An 18,665-nucleotide genomic window follows, 5' to 3' on the forward strand; every position below is an offset into this window, starting at 1 on the left:
GTCAAGCTCCGGTACCAGCTCCACGCGGCCAAGCTCCGGTTCCAGCTCCACGCGGCCAAGCTCCGGTTCCAGCTCCACGCGGCCAAGCTCCGGTTCCAGCTCCACGCGGCCAAGCTCCGGTTCCAGCTCCACGCGGCCAAGCTCCGGTTCCAGCTCCACGCTGCCAAGCTCCACGCTACCAAGACCAAGACCCACGCCGCCAAGACCAAGACCCACGCCGCCAAGACCAAGACCCACGCCGCCAGGACCAAGACCAAGACTGCCAAGACCAAGACTAAGACCCACGCCGCCAAGACCAAGACCCACGCCGCCAAGACCAAGACCCACGCCGCCAAGACCAAGACCCACACTGCCAAGACCAAGACTGCCAAGACCAACACCAAGACCCACGCTGCCAAGACCAAGACCCACGCTGCCAGGACACGCCACGCCAAGCTTTTCCGCCCGACGCACCACGCCAAGCTTCGTCATCTGCTACTGCCACGTCGACGAAGTGCCTGCCTTCTCGTCTGCCACGGATGTGGCCGCTGCCTGGTCGTCCGCCACGCCGGGTGTGCCCACCTTCTCGTCGGCCACGGGTGTGGCCCTTCCCGGGTCGTCCAACTCGCCGCCGCCAGATGACTATGCCTCGGTGGATTCGGGGCCACTTGGCCTGGCGACCCACCGCCATGTCCCCCTCCCACCCTCCCATGACTCTTGATCCTGTTTTGTGTTTTGTTTTTTGGACATCTGGGATCTGTCCGTAAGGGGGGGGGGGGGTTCTGTCATGTCTGTTCATGTTTTTGTTTTGGCCATGTGTTTGTTTTTTGGACTCTTTTTAGTTCCTGGTTGTACTTCCTTGTTTGGTTTGGTTTCCATGCTCACCCATTAGTTTTCACCTGTCATGTCACGCACCTGTTTCACGTTTTGAGTCACGCACCTGTTGTTAATCATGTCTGTTATTTAAGTCTTTCTTTCTGTTCACTCGTGCTGCGTTCATTGTCTTTGTCACATCGGTTCATGTCCCTTGCTGAACAAGTAAGTTTTCATAGTCCACGTCATAGCTTCTGCTCAGTAGCAGCTTTATTTGTGTTTTTGGCACGCTTGCCTTTTTGCTTTATTGTTTGCTTTTTTGATGGTAGTTTGAGTGATTTATGTTGAATAAATCCAAGCTCACCTTCACGCTGTCGTCCGGAGCCGTTTTTTGCATTGGAAGAACAACCCCGCAGCCAGCTGCGACCCCCCATCGTGACAACATTAATGAATTTTAGGTAAAACTGTTACCAAGTTTTGCGCAAATAAATGCTTTCAAGTAAAACATTTAAAAACAATGTATATAAATATAGATACAGTATATACATATGTATATATATAAATATATATACATGTACAGTCATATAGATATATATACACACACACACACATATATATATATATATACCTATATATATATATATATACTGTACATACATACATACACACACATACTGCATACATATGTACACACATATGACATATATACATATGTGTGTATATATATACATGCAGAGATATACATATGTAAATAAATATAGACATATACATACATATGTATAAACACATATATAGTCATATATATATACATATGTACATTTATATACACACACACGCGCACACACATAGTTACATACATACATATTACACACATACATATACATGTACAGCAGTGTGTGTGTGTGCAGAAAACATCGCACAGGGCGATGTGATGCGTCTAGTGCAGTAGCCTTGGAGTAGTAGTACCTGTAGTTAGTGCATGCTGCATGCCGCTTTTGCTTGCTATGCTGCATGCTGCTTCTGCCTGATACTCATTGCTTTCAGCTAGTGCCGCCGGCTAGCCCTCTGTCTCAGAGGGCGAAAAGAGGAGCCGAGTGCATAAGCCTCCTCAGCCGGTACATAGCCTCTCCATTGTCAAGACTCGTACATGCCTCCTCGTGGCCACACACGGTAACTGGAACCTCGCGGTTCCAGGCTAAGTTGTACGGGATCTCGGAGCAGCAGGGGGCCCCAGAGACGGGGCATGCAGGCCCACCGGTGTGTGGACATGCCCTGGTGCCCAGTCAACCCCTGTCCCAGCTATGGGTAAATAACCCCAGCTATGGGCGAATAGTGAAAACCGCCTCAACGGTGGACCAGGCGGAAGATGGCGGCAGCGGAATGCACCACAACGGCTGGGAAGGCGGATGAAGGCTGCAGCAAAGACGGGTCCCCAGTCGTCTTGGTCTCCATGCCACTGGACCCTGGCCCGCTCAATGCCAAGGACTGTGTGGTGGCTGACCGTGCACCAGTCTCCCCACATTAAAAGATTCCACGCACAGGCGTCCTCCATATAGGACCCTACGGAGGACAGTCATACTCGTTTCGAGTGACCGCCGCCGACGACGACATGTACAGTATATACATATATACACACACATATATACATATATACACACACATTTATATATACGTACAGATATATATATATATATACATATATATATATATATATATATATATATATACATATATTCATATAGATATACAGTATATATACACTTATATATACATACATACACACATATATATACAAATACACGCATCGTATATATACACATATATACACACACACACACATATTACATACATACACACACATATACAGTATAATATACACTTATGTACATATTACACCCACACACACACACACACACACACACTTGTATATGTAAAAGTGTATATATACAGTATATACAGTTAGGTCCATAAATATTTGGACATTGACACAATTTTTAGTATTGCAGCTCTGTACAACACCCCAATGGATTTGAAATGTAACAATCAAGCTGTGCTTTAAGTGCAGACTTTGAGCTTTAATTTGAGGGTATTTACATCCAAATCAGGTGAACGGTGTAGGAATTACAACACATTTTATTTGTGCCTTCCACTTTTTAAGGGACCAAAAGTAATTGGACAATTGGCTACTCAGCTGTTCCATGGCCAGGTGTGTGTTATTCCCTTGTTTTTTTTCATATATTTCATTTACAAAGAGCAGATAAAAGGCCTAGATGTAATTTCAAGTGTGGTATATTCATTTGGAATCTGGGGAGGTCATCTCTCAATATGAAGTCCAAAGAGCTGTCACTATCAGTGAAGCAAGCCATCATTAGGCTGAAAAATCAAAACAAAGCCATCAGAGAGATAGCAAAAACATGAGGTGTGGCCAAATCAACTGTTTGGTACATTCTTAAAAAGAGAGAACGCACTGCTAAGCTCAGCAACACCAAAAGACCTGGAACAACACAGAAAACAAGTGTGGTGGATGACAGACAAATCCTTTCCCTTGTCAAGAAAAAGCCCTTCACAACAGTTGGCCAGATGAAGAAAACTCTCCAGGAGGTAGGTGTATCTGTGTCCAAGTCAACAATTAAGAGAATACTTCACCAGAGGAAATACAGAGGCTTCATCACAAGGCGTAAACCATTGGTGAGCCTCAAAAACAGGAAGGCCAGATTAGAGATTGCCAAGAAACATGTAAAAGAGCCTGTGCAGTTCTGGAACAACATCTTATGGACAGATGAGACAAAGATCAACTTGTACCAAAATTATGGAAAGAGAAGAGTATGGAGAAGGCGAGGAACTGCTCAAGATCCAAAGCATACCGCCTCATCAGTGAAGCATGGTGGTGGTAGTGGCATTCATGGCTGCCAGCGGAACTGGATCTCTTATATTTATTGATGATGTGACAACTGACAAAAGTAGCAGAATGAATTCTGAAGTGTTTCGGGCAATATTATTTGCTCATATTCAGCCAAATGCTTCAAAACTCATTGGACGGCGCTTCACAGTGCAGATGGACACTGACCCGAAGCATACTGCGAAAGCAACCAAAGAGTTTTTTAAGGCAAAGAAATGGAATGTTCTGCAATGGTCAAGTCAATCACCTGACCTGAATCCGATTGAGCATGAATTTCACTTGCTGAAGACAAAACAGAAGGGAAAATGCCCAAAGAACAAGCAGGAAGTGAAGACCGCTGCAACAGAGGCCCGGCAGAGCATCACCATGGACCATACCCAGCGTCTGGTGAGGTCTATGTGTTCCACACTTCAGGCTGTCATTGACTGCAAAGAATTTGCAACAAAGTATTAAAAAGTGACAATTTGATTTATGATTATGTTAGTTTGTCCAATTACTTTTGGTCCCTTAAAAAGTGGAAGGCACATATAAAATGTGTTGTAATTCCTACACCGTTCACCTGATTTGGATGTAAATACCCTCACATTAAAGCTCAGAGTGTACACTTAAAGCACATCTTGATTGTTTCATTTCAAATCCATTGTGGTGTTGTACAGAGCTGAAATACTGACAATTGTGTCAATGTCCAAATATCTATGGACCTAACTGTATACTACTTAAAGTGTATATACATACACACATTAAGTAGTGATATAAGCACCCTTTGAGAAAAAAAGAGGAAAGTTGCTGCCATGCAAACCCACAAAGAAAAAATTGTGAATCAAGACTACATTTCCTGCAATTGGGTGCATTTCTACACTATATTTCACCTTTAGATTTATTGTCATCTACCTATGTCTTTTGGCTGTCTTTTTGACATTTACATGATTGTTATATTATTTAGTAGATCATTTACTAATATTATTCTCGTTGAAAATGAAATGTAAAATTCTATAAAATGCATGCAAAGGACTGGGAAAACATTTCCCATTTGGTAACTCTATACTGTAGCGCAGACCTGGGCATTCTGCGGCCCGCGGGTGCATTTCTACACTATATTTCACCTTTAGATTTATTGTCATCTACCTATGTCTTTTGGCTGTCTTTTTGACATTTACATGATTGTTATATTATTTAGTAGATCATTTACTAATATTATTCTCGTTGAAAATGAAATGTAAAATTCTATAAAATGCATGCAAAGGACTGGGAAAACATTTCCCATTTGGTAACTCTATACTGTAGCGCAGACCTGGGCATTCTGCGGCCCGCGGGCCACATCCGGCCCTTTGTATGTCCCTGTCCGGCCCGCGTGAGGCCAATCATAAATTACAAAATACATTTAAAAAAGTATCTATCTCAAGTGTGCAATACAATGGTGCTGCTTTTGTTTTGAAAAGTGTTATTTGTATTACTTCCGTGTGGACGTATGCTTGTGCGCGATTGTGAGTGAATGTGAACAGCGGCAATCACAAATTACAAAATAAATTTAAAAAAACATCTATGTCGTGCGTGCAATACAACTGTGCTGCTTTTATTTTGAAAAGTGTTATTTATGGGCGTATGTACGTGTGTAACCTGTGAGAGAAGGTGCACAGCGACAAGTGATGCACGGTTATCCCCGAGATGCTAAAAAGAGAAAAGTTGATGACGAATGGCGTGTTTTCAACAAGACATGGACTGCCAAGTATTTCTTTACAGAAATTAAAGGTAAAGCCGTGTGCTTAATTTGTGGTACACATGTTGCTGTGTTTAAAGAATATAGTGTAACGACATGCTGAAGTTGATGTTTTGATTGATTGATTGATTGATTGAGACTTTTATTAGTAGGTTGCACAGTGAAGTACATATTCCGTACAATTGACCACTAAATGGTAACACCCGAATAAGTTTTTCAACTTGTTTAAGTCGGGGTCCACTTAAATTGATTCATGATACAGATATATATTATCATATATACTATCATCATAATACAGTCATCACACACAAGATAATCACATTGAATTATTTACATTATTTACAATCAGGGGTGTGGGGGTATGGACATCAAGTAGTGGACATAGAGAGAGAGAGAGAGAGAGAGAGAGAGATCAGAAGGCATAAGAAAAATAAAAAGTATCTGCATTTGATTGTTTACATTTGATTATTAGCAATCCGGGGAGGGTGTTAGTTTAGGGTTGTAGCTGCCTGGAGGTGAACTTCTATTGCGGTTTTGAAGGAGGATAGAGATGCCCTTTCTTTTATACCTGTTGGGAGCGCATTCCACATTGATGTGGCATAGAAAGAGAATGAGTTAAGACCTTTGTTAGTTCGGAATCTGGGTTTAACGTGGTTAGTGGAGCACCCCCTGGTGTTGTGGTTATGGCGGTCATTTACGTTTTGTTCTTGAGTTGCGGAAATGAGGAGTGAGGATAGACGTGCGTGTAGAAGGAACGAGATAAGTTGAGCTGTGTTAGTATAGGTTGCTCAATAAAAGTTTAAAAAGAGCGTCAGACTTGGTGTGCACTTCTTCTGGACGCTACAATTGGTGTCAGAAGTGGGATGAAATGCCTCCCAGTTCACCTTGCCATCAAACCTGGGAGTCTTCATTGAGGGCGGAATTCCCCCATGCCAAGCAGCGTGCGCTGCACCTGTAGACGCTGCACCTGTAGACGCTGCCTCTCTCCTTCCTCCCTCTCTCTCTCTTTGCGGCGAGCTCCTCACGTCCGGGAAATGCTTGTAATATAAACCGTGGGTTTCTTGAATAAATATTGCACCGAAGAGACAACGTCTGGTCATTTTAAAGGAGCAACACAAGCCATTGCATTGACAGGCTACTCTTTGACCTACTGTATGAATAAGTATTTTCATTGTGGGATAAATAAAGTCTATCCTATCCTTTTTAGCAAAGCTGAGGTGCAAGCCTGACCACTTCATATTGGCTTAGGGTTACACATTCTATACAATATACGATAGAAACTGTATGAATATGTGGGGAAAAAAATCTATCCTAACAATTCTTGTTTAGTCTACCGGCACTAAAAAAATACTGACAAGTTTAAAAAGGTACTAAATAAAAACTGTACTTTTTTTCACACGAATGCTGCGAATTATATTATGTTTCCAGTAATATCATATGGTACATAGTGAGTGAGCCAAAACAGACAGCGGAAACAGCATTGAGAGTCAGACAGAAAAAAGACTGAAATGGTAGAATGGCAAAGGCGGCACCTTTACTTGTTGATAAAGCGCAATATGGAAGTCGCTTGGCTTCAAAGCAAATGAGAAATGCCTCGCCAAAGGTGGCAATACTTTTAATTTGGCTGCACCAAACCTGCACAAAGATTTTAGAGACCGACAGGAAAAATTGTAGTTCACAACTCGTTCCCCTGTCATGCCCATAAAAACACTACCTAGACTAATACTACACAGATAAGACAAGTAGCAAGTAACAGACACACTGTTAAACAAAACATGTTAAAAGGTGGAATTCCGTCCATTCACTTGCATTCGGCTGTTTTGACTCCGCTAAGACTTGGCTACAAGCCAACCAGCTCAATGTGGCGTCTACGTGTTGTAACGACCTGATGTTGTTAATGTTTAAAAAAAAATCTCATTCAAGGACGTACAATTTGGGATATAATCCAACACGGGGCGAATTTTCTGGTTCACTGTCTTATATTTATTTTACAGTATGATTGACTGAAGCAAGTAGACACCTGGGAAATGGAGACATCCTGTCACTTCATGGCTCTTCTCAAAATGTCTGCCTTCTTGTTCTTACCAAGGGCATATATACTATAGTCAAGGAGGGGGTTTGTCCTTTGATGTCAAATTTGACTCAGATATTTTGGCAACAGTTCCTGTGCAAGCTTATCTTGATGAGATTGTGGAGTATCTCAGCTCACGAATAGCTCACACTCTAGCTGCATTATTGACTGCATTGTCTGAGACTGAAATTGAACATTTATATTTATATACTATTATGTACCATATTAATTACATAATTGCATGCAGAAATAGGATGGAACTTTTAGTTAAAATAATAAAAAAAGATCAATTGAAAGGTTTTATTTGCATCATTATTACCTTAGTGTTTAATTTGGTCTTAAAATAATGCTAATATTGTTTATCAGCAATCATTTGTGGTGAAATATATCGTCCAGCAAAATTTGTTATCGGCCCAAGCCTACAAATACTATAAGTATTGTACCATCATACATCAGCAGCTAAAGGACTGTTTTAAAATAGTTTAATTGTAATTAATATGATGAAGAATATATCAAATATAAATTGTTATGGTAAATGGAATGGATTCTTGCATTATTTGAGTGTATATGCTGCAATGTTTAGCATAAAAAATCTTGATATATAGTATAAATAAACTAGATTAACAAATCTCTTTTAGGCTAAAGACATAGTTTGTTGACATTGCTAAATATTGTTGGAAACTAAACATTGCGGACTAGCAGTGAAATAACTAAATGTAACTGCAGACGCAAAATTATAGAGGACAGCAAAATATTTTGCTTTCAACAAAATATCAACTGCAAAAATTAAACATATATATGTTTCGAACAAATTGCCTGGCAACAATAAAAATATAACACCGATAAACAATGATTACATGGCAGTGACATACTCGTCAATGTCCATCAAATACGTTACTAACCGATGCAGGAACAAGCCGAACATTGTCTTTCATGGCTTGATGGGGATAAATCATCCAAATGTTTAGAAGTTATGTCCCTGCTTACTTTAGTACTTCGACTCGTTGCGAATCTGGAAAGAAGTGTGGTCGACCAGAACATTTTTAAACCATTTAGAAATATTTGACATTTCTTCAGTCGCGTCTCTTGTCAAGCAATAAAGAATATCATAATATTTATAATGTGAAACACAGGTGTCAAAATCAAGGCCCGCAGGCCAGATCTGACCCGCCACATAATTTTCCATCCATTCATTTTCTACCGCTTGTCCCTTTCGGGGTCGCGGGGGGTGCTGTAGGCTATCTCAGCTGCATTCGGGCAGTAGGCGAGGTATACCCTGGACAAGTCGCCACGTCATCGCAGGGCCAACACAGATAGACAGACGACATTCACACTCACATTCACACAATAGGGACAATTTAGTGTTGCCAATCAACCTATCCCCCCATGTCTTTGGAGGTGGGAGGAAGCCGGAGTACCCGGAGGGAACCCACGCAGTCAGGAGGAGAACATGTAAACTCCACACAGAAAGACCCCGAACCTGGGGATCGAACCCAGGACCTTCGTATTGTGAGGCACATGCACTAACCCCTGTTCCACCGTGGTGCCCCGCCACTTAATTGTATGTATTTATATTATATGTGGCCCGTGAAAGCCTGAAAATAATAGGGGCCAAAACTTTATCTTTTCTTGCTAAATGTATTCATTCTTTCCATTTTGACAGAAAAAAATATGTACTTCATGCGATTGCATAGTTCTTTAAATTGTAATATTATACAATAATGCAACAAATGCTACATTATCAGACATTACAATTTTTGTATATATACTCAAATCGGTTTGACCTATGATTTTAAAGATAAAGTTAAAAAAAAAGTACCAATGATTGTCTTACACACACTAGAGATTATCCTCTGCCTTTGACCCATCACTCTCACCCCCTGGGAGGTGAGGGGAGCAGTGAGCAGCAGCGGTGGCCGCGCCCGGGAATCATTTTTGGTGATTTAACCCCTAATTCCAACCCTTGATGCTGAGTGCCAAGCAGGCAGGTAATGGGTCCCATTTTTATAGTCTTTGGTATGACTCGGCCGGGATTTGAACTCACAACCTACCGATCTAAGGGCGGACACTCATACCACTAGGCCACTGAGCAGGTTAAAGCAAGTTATCCATCAAATTGTACACTGTAAAATTGACAATAGATTTTACAGTAAAAAAAACCCTGTCCATTTTACGGTAAAATTCTAGCGACTGAGCTGCCAGTTTGATTGTTGTTGTTTTTTTTACCATAAAATCTACAGATTTTTAAAAAAAATGTGTATGTAAAAATATATATCATTCAAATGCATCGGCAATCATGTAATATGAGGCAAATCCTTTTACATTTATATTCATGTATATTCACTGTTACACACCGCCCTCTGAAGGCAGTCATGTGGCCCTCAATGAAAACAAGTTTGACACCCCTGGTCTAAAAGTCAAAGTTAAAGTACCACTGATAGTCACACACACACTAGGTGTGGTGAAATTAACCTCTGCATTTGACCCATCCCCTTGTTCCACCCCCTGGGAGGTGAGGGGAGCAGTGAGCAGTAGCAATGGCCACACTCCGGAATCATTTTGGTGATTTAACCCCCAATTCCCACCCTTGATGCTGAGTGCCAAGCAGGGAGGTAAAAGTATTTTTCTCTTTTAAAGGGAATGTTACATGTTAAAATAGGGATGTTTTGGTGGAGTCAATTGATTTCAATGGGGCTGATTTGAGATACAGGTAGGGCTGGGCGATATGGCCTTTTTTTAATATCTCGATATTTTTAGGCCATGTCACGATACACGATATATATCTCGATATTTTGCCTTAGCCTTGAATGAACACTTGATGCATATAATCACACCAGTATGATGATTATATGTGTCTACGTTAAAACATTCTTGTTCATACTGCATTAATATATGCTCATTTTAAACTTTCATGCAGAGGGAAATCACAACTAAGTCAATTGACCAAAACTGTATTTATTAAACAGTTATTAAGTAGTGGCACAAACATTCATGTCATTTCAAAACAGAAAGTGCAAGATTGTCAGAGACATTTTAAAACAAGCTATGAGTGCACTTTTGTGCATGATGTCACTAAGATGACATATCAAAACAACACTAAATTAAAGTGCACTTTTTGTACGGAACGCCACTACAATAGTTTAAAACAAATAAAATGTGCACTATTGTGCATGATGTCACACAAGATATTTCAATAACTGTCAAATAAAAATTAGCTGCATAATAGGAAATCAAATAGTGTATGTCCTCCGCTATGTGGTAGGTTACTGCGGACGTTATCTCCTTGTGTTGTTGACGATTTTTTTCATACGGTGTTGATGTGGAAACGGTTGCCTCTGCATTTTGTTGGTGTGGCACCGAACGGAGATGTTGACATGCGGAATAGGCACTCTTCATTCTCTAACAGGTGACTTTTCAAGTGATGCTATATATTAGCAGTAATGCTACTTTTTGTAGCAACGCTTTTGCCCCACACTTGAGAAATTACGGTTGTTTGTTCGACATATTCCCACTTGAAGCCAAACCACCGCCAGACGATGGACCCCCTGCTGTTTTTCTTGGGAATTCATTCTTCCTTCATTTATTACCAGATTTGCACCTTATTTTTCTCGTATTACCACTCGCACCACAGCTAACGTTACCCATGCCGCTACCTCTCTGCTCCGCGAGGGCATATACGTATGTGACGTATGTAAGAAGGTGCGCTTGTTTTATGTCTCTGTGAGAGGGAGAGACAACAAAGAGTGAGAAGAGCCTGTAGTGTAATGCCCACAGCTAAAAGCAACTGTGTGAGAACGTATACTCGAATATTACGATATAGTCATTTTCTATATCGCACAGAGACAAACCCGCGATATATCGAGTATAACGATATATCGCCCAGCCCTAGATACAGGTGTTAAATTAGGAGTTGGGTGGTATCATGAACCGAGCTACCACATTTAGGATACATTGCCCAGCTTTAAATTGGCTCAAAATAGTAACAAGCAGTACTTTGCTAAAAGTGACCTGTAGGCTTCTTACACCTTTTCCATGGCCAAATTCAAGCACTTTTTAAGGACTTTCAAGATCAATTTTCCAGGTTTTCCAGTACCCTTCAAAAGGCGAAAACCAGTGTGAATCAATCCATAGCCTTGTTGTTTGAGGTCACCAAATGCTGTCTGTAGGAAAAATACGGAAAATCTGCCAAAACCTAAGCCTAACATTGAACCAGCAGTTATCCTTAACTGAATGGGGCATAGAGAATGAAGCAGTGTTTCTGTAGACTATTCAATGTCATTGGTGTTTGCAAACGTTGTTTACTTGTTTGTTTGTATCATCATCATTCCTTACAATAAATAACATGAATTATTATTGGTTACTTGTTTGTTTGTATCAAATTCATGCATACATTATGTTCATTAAAACGACAACCTCCCGGCATGATGGACCGATCACTGACACTGTCCTCTTGTGGGCGACACAGTACGGCTCTGGCATGACAACAACCTAATGTAAGGGCTTGTGCAATGCCAACAGATCAAGCGTGTAGCTTTCATTTGTAAGGAAACTTATTTTTTCCCATTTTATAATTAGCCTATTGAGTCAGACTGCCGAGAAATATGATGAACATTTCATAGCATTTACAAGCACTTCACCCAAAATTCAAGCATTTTTCAAACCTTGAAAACACAACATTAAAATCCAAGCATTTTCAAGGTTTTTAAGGACCCGCACGAACCCTGGACCTGACAGTGTTATAACTAGGGATGTCCAATAATATCAGACTGCCGATATTAGCGGCCGATAAATGCTTTAAAATGTAATATCGGAAATTAAATCGGTTAAAATCGGTTTCTAAATTATTGATATCGGTTTCAAAAAGTAAAATTTATGACTTTTTAAAACGCCGCTGTGTACACGGACGTAAGGAGAGGTACATAACGCCAATAAACCTTAAAGGCACTTCCTTTGCGTGCCGGCCCAGTCACATATTATCTACAGTTTTTCACACACACAGAATGCAAGGCATACTTGGTCAACAGCCATACAGGTCACACTGAGGGTAGCCGTATAAACAACTTTAACACTGTAACAAATATGCGCCGCACTGTGAACCCACACCAAAGAATGACAAACACATTTCGGGAGAACATCCGCACCGTAACACAACATAAACACAACAGAACAAATACCCAGAACCCCTTGCAGCACTAACTCTTCCGGGACGCTACAATACACACCCCCACTACACCCTAACCCGCCCACCTCAACCTCCTCATGCTCTCTCAGGGAGACCATGTCCCAAATTCCAAGCTGCTGTTTTGAGGCATGTTAAAAAAAAATAATGCACTTTGTGACTTCAATAATAAATATGGCAGTGCCATGTTGGCATTTTTTTTCCATAACTTGAGTTGATTTATTTTGAAAAACCATGTTACATTGTTTAATGCATCCAGCGGGGCATCACAACAAAATTAGGCATAATAACGTTATTCCACGCCTGTATATATCGGTATCGGTTGATATCGGAATCGGTAATTAAGAGTTGGACAATATCGGAATATCGGATATATGCAAAAAAGCCATTATCGGACATTTCTAGTTATAACTTAAGAAGTACAGTTTATTTAGAACACGTTACAAAAAACAAGTCATGGTATAGATTACACAAAGAAATGGACTTCAACTGGAAAAAACCCCCATAATGGATTAGTGCTAATCAACACATAGAAAGCCTATAAAGACTAACCTGATATGTGTGACTCCAGTCGAGGCTTAAAAAGGACGTGCAGTAGTTGACGTTGTCGCTTGTTCTCCTCTTTTATTCGAGACAATTCCTCCTCGTACTCTGCTACCGTTCTTTCCAACACAACAAATATTTCTTCTACAGCCGCAGTTAGTCGCTGATTCACCAACACTCTCAGCATGTGTACGTTATACATCTCCACACAATCACAACACTTCACACTCACACCCTATATAACCCTCACCCTGTTAGCAGCTAACAAGCTATGATGCTAGCCGGAGAAGCATCTCGCGCACTAAGACTATTTTATCCTGACATTGATAATTAAATATGTCTTTTATACGACATACATATGTACATAATAGATAAACAATAACACTGACTTACTCGCCGCTAGCTGCATTATAATACGATGTGCTTACAGCTAGCACGCTGCTATCTAGTAGTGGTAGAGGTACCACCGATACCAAGACAAGGATTGGTATCGGATCGACACAAGAATGATAGAATATAGTCCTCTCCTGGTCAAACAGGTAACGTCTCTCTCTCTGTCTCTCTCACCCTCTCTCTCTCCCTCTCTCTCCCTCTCTCTCCCTCTCTCTCCCTCTCTCTCCCTCTCTCTCCCTCTCTCTCTTTCTTCTTCTTCATTGTCGTTAGTGCATTACCGCCACCCTCCGGATGTGAATGATTTTTATTAATAACTAGAAGGCTACTATACATCCATCCATTTCTACCGCTTGTCCCTTTCAGGGTCGCAGGGGATGTTGGTGCCTATCCCAGCTGTATTCAAAATATTATTATTGTATATACAAATATATTCATTTTAGGAATGTTTAGACACCTCACGATTCGATCCGATTCCAGTTCTTGTGGTGACGATTCAATTAAGAAATAATATATATATATATATATATATATATATATATATATATATATATATATATATATATACACACACATATCAATCAATCAATGTTTATTTATATAGCCCTAAATCACAAGTGTCTCAAAGGGCTGCACATACACACACACACATATATATATATATATATATATATATATATATATATATATATATATATATATATATATATATATATATATATATATATATATATATATATGTTTTTGTTGTTGTTTTTGTTTTTTCTTAATTGAATCGAAGTATAAATATAAATCGATTTTATATTTAGCATGTATCATTTACATTTACATTTAACATTTGTATTAACATTTACTATTTAGATCAGTGGTTCTTAACCTTGTTGGAGGTACTGAACCCCACCAGTTTCATATGCGCATTCACCGAACCCTTCTTTAGTGAAAAATAAAATTGTTTTTTTCAAATTCAAGACAAAGTTATATGTTTTTGGCAGAGGTGGGACCAAGTCATTGCTTTGCAAGTCACAAGTAAGTCTCAAGTCTTTGCCCTCAAGTCTCGAGTCAAGTCCCGAGTCAAGACAGGCAAGTCCCGAGTCAAGACAGGCAAGTCCCGAGTCAAGTCCAAAGTCAAGACTGGAAAGTCTCAAGTCAAGTCACAAGTCATGCATTTTGAGTTTCGAGTCCTTTCAAGTCCTTTTAACCACAGACTAATATTTTTACACACATTGTGTATGCTTTTAAAACGTTGTATTTATTTATTAAAACAAGTGCATTTGAAATAGCAGGAAAAAAAATAGTACTGACATTGCAATTCATAATAGCACTATTAAAGGCCTACTGAAATGATTTTTTTGAATTTAAACGGGAATAGCAGATCCATTCTATGTGTCATACTTGATCATTTCGCGATATTGCCATATTTTTGCTGAAAGGATTTAGTAGAGAAAATCGACGATAAAGTTCGCAACTTTTGCTCGCTGATAAAAAAAAAGCCTTGCCTGTACCGGAAGTAGCGTGACGTCACAGGAGCTAGTATTCCTCACAATTCCCCGTTGTTTACAATGGAGCGAGAGAGATTCGGACCGAGAAAGTGATGATTACCCCATTAATTTGAGCGAGGATGAAAGATTCGTAGATGAGGAACGTTACAGTGAAGGACTTGAGAGACAGTGATGGACGTATCTTTTTTCGCTCTGACCGTAACTTAGGTACAAGCTGGCTCATTGGATTCCACACTCTCCTTTTTTTATTGTGGATCACGGATTTGTATTTTAAACCACCTCGGATACTATATCCTCTTGAAAATGAGAGTCGAGAACGCGAAATGGACATTCAGTGCCTTTTTACTCCACGACAATACATCGGCGAAATGCTTTAGCTACAAGCTAACGTGATAGCATCGTGCTTTAACTGCATATAGAAACTAAAAAATAAACCTCTGACTGGAAGAATAGATAGAAAATCAACAATACTATTAAACCGTGGACATGTAAATACACGGTTAATGCTTTCCAGGCTGGCGAAGGTTAACAATGCTGTGCTAACGACGCCATTGAAGCTAACTTAGCAACTTAGCAACGGGACCTCACAGAGCTATGCTAAAAACATTAGCTCTCCACCTACGCCAGCCAGCCCTCATCTATTCATTAACACCCGTGCTCACCTGCGTTCCAGCGATCGGCAGAAGGACGAAGGACTTCACCCGATGCGTTTGGCGGCCCGGAGACGTAGGAAGTCAAGGTGAGGTCGGCGGCTAGCGCGGCTAGCGCGGCTAGCGCTCCAACAAAGTCCTCCTGGTTGTGTTGCTGTAGTCCGCTGCTAATACACCGATCCCACCTACAACTGTCTTCTTTGCAGCCTTCATTGTTCTTTTAACAAATTGCAAAATATGTCCAGAATACTGTGGAATTATGAAATGAAAACAGAGCTTTTTGTATAGGATTCTACGGGTACCATAACTTCCGTTACTCTGACTTCGTCACGCGCATACGTCATCATACCGCGACGTTTCAGCCGGATATTTCCCGGGAAGTTTTAAATGTCACTTTATAAGTTACCCCGGCCGTATTGGCATGTGTTGCAATGTTAAGATTTCATCATTGATATATAAACTATCAGACTGCGTGGTCGGTAGTAGTGGGTTTCAGTAGGCCTTTAACCAGTCATTTTAATAGTGTAAACATTTTTAAACATTCAACTCATTCCTTTACAGAATAAACACATTTGCAAAAACAAGTGCAACTGTACTTATTTGTACAAAAGTGTTAACATTGTATGTCCATGGCATATTGCATTGTAACTAGTTCCACAGCAGTTTCTATTCTGTTCTTACCTTATCTCATTGAGCTCATCTCATACTGTATGTGTGTTGATGTGTGCGTACACATGAAAAACATAACAAATACATGAACATAACAATGAACAGAGTTGTACTTTTTAGATGTCAGGGCCCTATGCAATATGTACACATATTCTTAATATAGTATACATTTTAACTGACCTTTATTTGACTATGTTTGTCTTTTTGTAGGTGGCTAAAATATGCGGTGCTGCTGACCGCCGTCTAACGTTACGTTATTGTGTGTGATACATTGAGTAACGTAACGTTATGTGTTAGGTACCTCATGCAACCCTGCTTAAAAAAAATCACTTGACAAAAAGTATGAATAAGGTAGCGAACTGCAGTGGACGCAACAGATTGCCGTGTTTGCAATGACGTTATAACCACAGACATCTTATAAGTAGACGCAGCATTGGTTGCTGTGACGCGAGCAATTTGCATCTTGAAGTGGTGATGAGGAGCCGGCGAGTAGCCTAAACTGACAGTTGACAGGTAGAAAACAAAGATGCCGGGCTGGTGTTCAGCGTTTTCCTGCTCAAATGAGCGGACTGTTGAAAATAGGAATCGGGGGATTACTTTTCACAAGTAAGATTTAACATTAATGTACTATTGGTTGTATTTTATGAAAATAACATTACCACAGAGTTGAGAAGGAGCAAAGATCTTCAATATTTGTATGTGAAAATCACAAAGAAATCTTCTGGGGGAGGATGACGCCCCTAAAGGGGTTTGGTTTACAAACTTTCAGCCCCACCTAAAACAAAATTCACCAGCCGCCACTGATTATGATGCATTCTCATTTTAGGCAAAATATAAGACAATACTTTCTTAACAGTATAATTGTAACCAGGAATAAGTCTTCAAGTAACAATATTCAAATACTAACATTGTTGGGTAAGACAGCATTTGGTTTTATTCTGAATCCAGTGAAACAGATTGGTGGTTTCAGCTGATATAAAGACTTTCAGGTGTTTATATATGTTTAAGTATTTGGCAGACGCTTTTATCCAAAGCGACATACATAAAAAATACATATATAACAATCACTGTAAACATGATCATTTAAGGGAAGAATGTAATACAAAATATCAATACAAAGTGTCAAGACAGAATAAACTCTCTGCTGCTGCAGCAACAGAGATACAGTATATAAGATATATAGATATCTAATGTATTCATACATTGTTTATGTAGGATATACACATGTATATATAACCTAATCATATTGTTTCTTCAATTTAAAAATAGCTGACCGTTTTTTTCCCCTTTCTCTGGGGATTATATTCCCAGTTTTGATCTCGGACGTCTGGTCACTTATAGCGTATAAGAATATTATATTACTGTTAAGCAAACTATGAATAATAAAACACGCCAAAACATGTGTCCTTTATCATAGCTACACGTATGACAAAAAAGCGCGTGAAAATCAGTGGTATTCAGTGAGGTAAGATGAATTAAATGTGCTGACAGTTCATTGCTCCTCCCAAATGAATTGCACTAGTGGAGAGGATCACCACTCCAAGATGGCGGCCCCGCGTCTCGTCTGCGCCTGTAGGCAGTAGCGCTCCATGCTGCGTACCCTTATAAGATGTCTATGGTTATAACGTTAGCAGTGAGTTTACAGCCTCACTGATTTAACTACACAGCAAATAAAAGTCACGTTATTTAGCCAATAAACGTTAGCTTACATTCAAAACTTACCCTTCTTTGTGCATCTTCAAATGTCGAACGAAGTTGGAAGTTGTTACGTCTCCGTCTATAATATTCGAACTGCATGATTTGCATAGGGCTATTCATTTTTTGTTGACCGAGTCGTAGTTTTAATACCCGAACGAAATTAACTTTGGCATAATTGTTTCTCACTGCCGCATTGTTTGACAATTCTTCTTCATTGGTTGTCCTGCAATTTGATTGGATGAGAGCTGTGTGATGAAAACAGCGTATATCTAATTTGATTGGCTGTTGTACTGAGAGGACACCAGCTGACAGGAACAACACGCTGATAGACACAGACGAAGAAAAGGAAAAATACGGAGCGGCGCGCTCCCAAATAACTTTTTAATCTTTGGGTTTTGGGGAAAGTAGCAAGTCATGTCAAGTCAAAAGGCTCAAGTCCAAGTGAAGTCACAAGTCATTGATGTTAAAGTCTAAGTCGAGTTGCAAGTCTCTTTACATTATGTCAAGTCGAGTCCAAAGTCATCAAATTCATGACTCGAGTCTGACTCGAGTCCAAGT

General features: G+C 40.1%; 1 protein-coding gene across 4 annotated transcripts in view; it reads right to left on the bottom strand.

Annotated features, from left to right (window-relative positions):
- LOC133663297 (zinc finger and SCAN domain-containing protein 21-like) overlaps positions 1-13,796 on the bottom strand; it is a 30,227-nt gene extending 16,431 nt beyond the window's left edge. For all 4 annotated transcript variants that reach the window (XM_062067671.1, XM_062067674.1, XM_062067673.1 and 1 more), the window contains exon 1: positions 13,211-13,796. In XM_062067671.1, the coding sequence (XP_061923655.1) occupies positions 13,211-13,403 (193 nt within the window). In that variant the 5' untranslated portion in view covers positions 13,404-13,796. The remainder of the gene's footprint in view (positions 1-13,210) is intronic.
- Positions 13,797-18,665: the final 4,869 nt, after the last annotated feature.

Source organism: Entelurus aequoreus, linkage group LG13 (assembly GCF_033978785.1).
Source record: "Entelurus aequoreus isolate RoL-2023_Sb linkage group LG13, RoL_Eaeq_v1.1, whole genome shotgun sequence".
Classification (NCBI taxonomy): Eukaryota; Metazoa; Chordata; class Actinopteri; order Syngnathiformes; family Syngnathidae; genus Entelurus; species Entelurus aequoreus.